This window comes from Salmo salar, chromosome 15, assembly GCF_965601325.2.
Source record: "Salmo salar chromosome 15, fSalSal1, whole genome shotgun sequence".
Lineage (NCBI taxonomy): Eukaryota > Metazoa > Chordata > Actinopteri > Salmoniformes > Salmonidae > Salmo > Salmo salar.
This window is the reverse complement of record NC_138305.1, coordinates 70,582,501-70,586,812: the sequence shown is the minus strand read 5'-3', so window position 1 is coordinate 70,586,812 and position 4,312 is coordinate 70,582,501. Positions and strand designations below refer to the sequence as shown.

Below are 4,312 nucleotides of genomic sequence, written 5' to 3'. Positions count from 1 at the left end.
AACACAATTTCGAACAACCAAGCAGCTCCGCTGTTCACATGCGGCGTACATGCTCGATGCTAAGACAATGGTTTCACAAGGTCAGGCATTTCAGTCTACATGTTAATTCCGCACACTGTTGGCTTTAGGCTCTTCCGTCTGCCCCCCCCCCCCATGGATCACTGTATTATCTGTGTGTGTGTGTGTCCGTTCTCTGCCATCAGCACTTGTCCCCAGCACTTCTTATCATGGTTATAACATGTCAACAGATGACGTACTGTACCACTATGCCAACTAGACAAACTCCCCTCATCACTTCTGTGGGGTCAATTTCCATACCTAGTTCTTACTCACCCAGTCACTTGCTCTCTCTTGATTCCCTCCTCCCTCTCATGTCGCTCTCACTCTCACTATTTTCTCTTCCTCTCTTACTCTCTCACCCCCCTCCCTTCCTTCTCTCCTCACAACCACCCTCTCCCCTGATAGTCCCCCTCTCATTCCCGCTCTGTCTATTGTGGGGGGGCGACAGAGGGGTTAAGTTTGTTTGATTTCGGGCCGTCCTGTATGTCCGTCCCCCCCACCCCTGGCCCAGAGGGGGGATTATGGCGTCACTCGGGGCCCCTGGGGGGGTGTTATAAAGCCCCCGGCGGGCCCTCTCCCCTCCGTCAGAGAGGCTAAAACGTCCACAGGACACTCCGTCTATCCCTGTCTCTATTCTAGAACCACTCCTCTAGCATCAATGCACACCTCTTGACAACTATTCCCGAGACACACACTCCCCCCACACACACACACACACCCCTATGTCTCTACGACAGGCGGCTAGTGGAGGCAAGCAAAGCTGAGTTGATGTTTGACTGCCTGCGCACCAACTCCAGATCGTTCGTAGATTAGAAATCGATCTGTCGGTGGATTCCTCTGTCGACTTTTTAAACTGTTTGTCTTCCAACTGATTGGCTCAGTGAGACAACGTTTAGGTCAGCCCAGCTAGCTGACTGCCAAAGGGAAATCACTTTTTTTTTTTTTTTTTTGCATCTGAAACAGTGCAAAAAAATCACCTAGACTTTTAGAAGGTACAAGCTTTTTCTAGATTCACCCCAACAACTTTTTTCCCAAGAACATTTTCCGTTCTGAGGAGCGTCCAGTAAACGGCCAGCATGTGGGAGTTCCGGTCCATGGCGTTTTGGCGGGCGGTCTTCGCTGAATTCTTCGGTACCATGTTCTTTGTGTTTTTCGGCATAGGCGCTGCGCTGCGCTGGACCACTGGGCCTCACCACATCCTGCACGTGGCGCTGTGCTTCGGCTTGGCGGCTGCCACCATCATCCAGTCCATCGGCCACATCAGCGGCGGCCACATTAACCCGGCCGTCACCTTCGCCTATCTGGTAGGCTCCCAGATGTCCCTGTTCCGCGCTTTTTTCTACTGGGCTGCCCAGTTTCTGGGGGCCATGGCCGGGGCCGCCGTGCTCTATGGGGTCACCCCAAAAAACATGAGGGGTAACATGGCTCTCAACATGGTAAGATACCACTCACCCACATCTCTAAAAGTACTGGGCCTATTCCCTATATTCCCTTTATGGTGCACTGCAAAATATGTGCACTATATAGGGAATAGGGTGCCATTTTGGACCCTTGTCAGCTCAAATCAGCAAAATAATCTTATATATATCAACAACAGTCAACAATGTTGATAGGGTTTGATAATTGTTTAGGTTCGGTAGGCTTCTTGAATGTAATTGGGGATTTAGAAAGGGTGGAGATGAACAGGGATTAGGGAATCATCACGGAACCTTCTGGTAACTACAGTTGCTACTGTACAATGAGAACAATCCAAGCCATCAGTGTTATGTAAAACTGAGGCTATAGCGGTGAGGCCACTGAAAGAATTGATAAAAAAAACGTTTGGGTTGATTTGTGTTACATCTTTGATTGAGTCATTAATGACATGTCCTGTTACAAACCTAACTTGAAGACCACATCTAATTGCGCAAACAATACACACTTTATTAGAAAGAGGACAGACTTATTTTACAAAAATGACTTGTCCACAAAGGTCCTCAAGTTTGATTGATATATTTCTCCTCTGGCCGTCTCCAGCTGCAGCCTGGCATCAGCCTGGGCATGGGCACCACAGTAGAGGTGTTTCTGACCATGCAGCTGGTGATTTGTATCTTTGCCGTGACGGATGAGAGGAGGAACGGCCGCATGGGCTCTGCTGCCCTGTCCATCGGCTTCGCTGTCACCGTCGGACACCTCATGGGGGTGAGCAACACACTGACACAAACACACACTCAGAGTAACACATACTCAGAGTAACTCACACACACACAGATAGGGGAACACACACGCAATGACCAAAAAGTACTCATAGTGGAATACACACAAAAAACAGCATTGTGTACAACAGAAATACGTACTTCATTCTGAGCGCCCGGTTGTCCTTCTCTGCTATAGATGTACTACACTGGTGCTGGAATGAACCCTGCTAGGTCTTTCGCCCCCGCTGTACTCTTCAGGAACTTTGTCAACCACTGGGTGAGAAACACACAGTCATACACCATAATGCAGCATCTGAAATATTCGTAGAATAGATCAAATAATCAAATGACAATGGTGGATTCTATGATCTTATAGTATTTAAGAGTATAGATAATACCAAAACTATATCAGCGACAACAATACAAGTTGCCCGTGCCATATCTTCATGATAACCTTTGCGTGCGTGTGTGTGTTGTGTCAGGTGTACTGGGTGGGTCCCATGATAGGAGGTGCTATGGGTGCTCTTCTGTACGATTTCATGCTGTTTCCCCGCATGCGCGGTCTGTCTGAGCGCCTGGCCACACTGAAGGGCAGCCGACCCCCCGAGACGGAGACCCAGCAGGACACCCGCGGGGAGCCCATCGAGCTCAAGACACAAGCCCTATAAGCCTGTCCCTATCTGGGGACGAGGGATGAGGGACAGGCCCTGTGTCGACCAACCCCCGTGCTGCCCCCAACCCATCACCACACATACACTCACTCACACAGACTCACTAACTAACACACACACACACACACACACACACTCACATTGAGACACACTGACTAAACATGCAGATTCAGACATGTATTTATACATAAACTGTACACACACCCATACACACACATACACAGACAGGTTCACAACCTTCAACCTCAACATGCAACGAGACTCCTCTCCCTCCAACCTCACTCTGTATACTGAATTGGACATTGTGTTTGATAGAGGCGAACAGGGCCTGCTCCAACAGTCCCACTAATCTCCCCTCTCCTCCTCCTCAGCCACACCAAGTCTTCCCTTCACACATCCACATAGACACAAGGACCAGACCTATCACCACAGAAGCATGTGGGTGAGGTGTAGGTGGGCACCCACTGGGCACAGACGTCAATTCAACTTCTATTCCCACATTGGTTTCACGCCATTTCATTGAAATGACGTGGAAACAACGTTGATTCAACCAGTGTTTGCCCAGTGGGGATGTAGGTATGGCTGGGGTAAGAGGTAAGGGCATGGGTGGGCTTTGGGCAGGTAAGGGTATAGGATAGAGGGTAGGGGGTTGGGGTGTAGATGGGGTAAAGGGGTTGGGGTGAGGATAGGGGGGCAACACTCCAGGTTTTTAGTCGGATAGGGTTGTGTTAGATCAGTGAAGATGGGCATGCTTTTTCATTATGCATCTGATTTATCGCTCTCAATTTTTTTCAGTTGTTTTCTGCACTTCAGACACAAGATGTGGATGTATGATACCATTAGATTTTACCAGGGTTTCATTTTTCAAATCACTTCATTTTTATCTCTGTGTGTGTGTGTGTGTGTGTGTGTGTGTGTGTGTGTGGGTGCTTCTACAGTATGTGTGTGTGTGAGAGTGAGTGCGTGTGTGCCTGTTTGTGAGTGTGTTTGCCAGTGAGTGTGTGTCTGTATGTGAATTCGTGTTTAATCGAGTTCGCAGAAACAGTACTTTTCATTTTGTTTTCTTTTCATGACCACTCTCCTGTTTGTATCACGATGATCTTTCATTACGTTATCAATTTTTAAGACATATAACTTATCCTCCCCTCACTGTGGTATTTGCTATGATATTCATTTTTACATAAACCATCTACTTTTTTGTTCAGAAAAAAAAGAAGAATTTGAAAGGAAATGTATCCCAAACTGGACTGATTCCTTTCACTACAGAATGGCTGCATAAGCTTTTCATGAAGTCTCCTTTTATGATTTGATCCTTAATGTCAGCATAAGGCAGTTTAAACCACATTTAAATGAAAATAAACCAAAAAAACTTGATAAAAAATCTGTGTCATCGTGTTTTGTTTA

At 47.2% G+C, this 4,312-nt stretch overlaps 1 protein-coding gene across 1 annotated transcript; it reads left to right on the top strand.

The window, feature by feature from the left end:
* Positions 1–633: 633 nt before the first annotated feature.
* LOC106571935 (lens fiber major intrinsic protein) lies at positions 634–2,905 on the top strand. The gene is made up of 4 exons (XM_014145518.3): positions 634–1,496; positions 2,077–2,241; positions 2,434–2,514; positions 2,720–2,905. The coding sequence occupies exons 1-4, from the start codon at positions 1,137–1,139 to the stop codon at positions 2,903–2,905; spliced, it is 792 nt and encodes a 263-aa protein (XP_014000993.1). The 5' UTR covers positions 634–1,136.
* The last annotated feature ends 1,407 nt before the right edge of the window (positions 2,906–4,312 follow it).

Coding starts and splice junctions, on each gene's coding strand:
- LOC106571935 (XM_014145518.3), top strand. CDS start 1,137: ATGTGGGAGTTCCGGTCCATGGCGTTTTGGCGGGCGGTCTTCGCTGAA. Junction 1,497..2,076: donor GTAACATGGCTCTCAACATG/GTAAGATACCAC, acceptor GGCCGTCTCCAG/CTGCAGCCTGGCATCAGCCT. Junction 2,242..2,433: donor CCGTCGGACACCTCATGGGG/GTGAGCAACACA, acceptor TCTCTGCTATAG/ATGTACTACACTGGTGCTGG.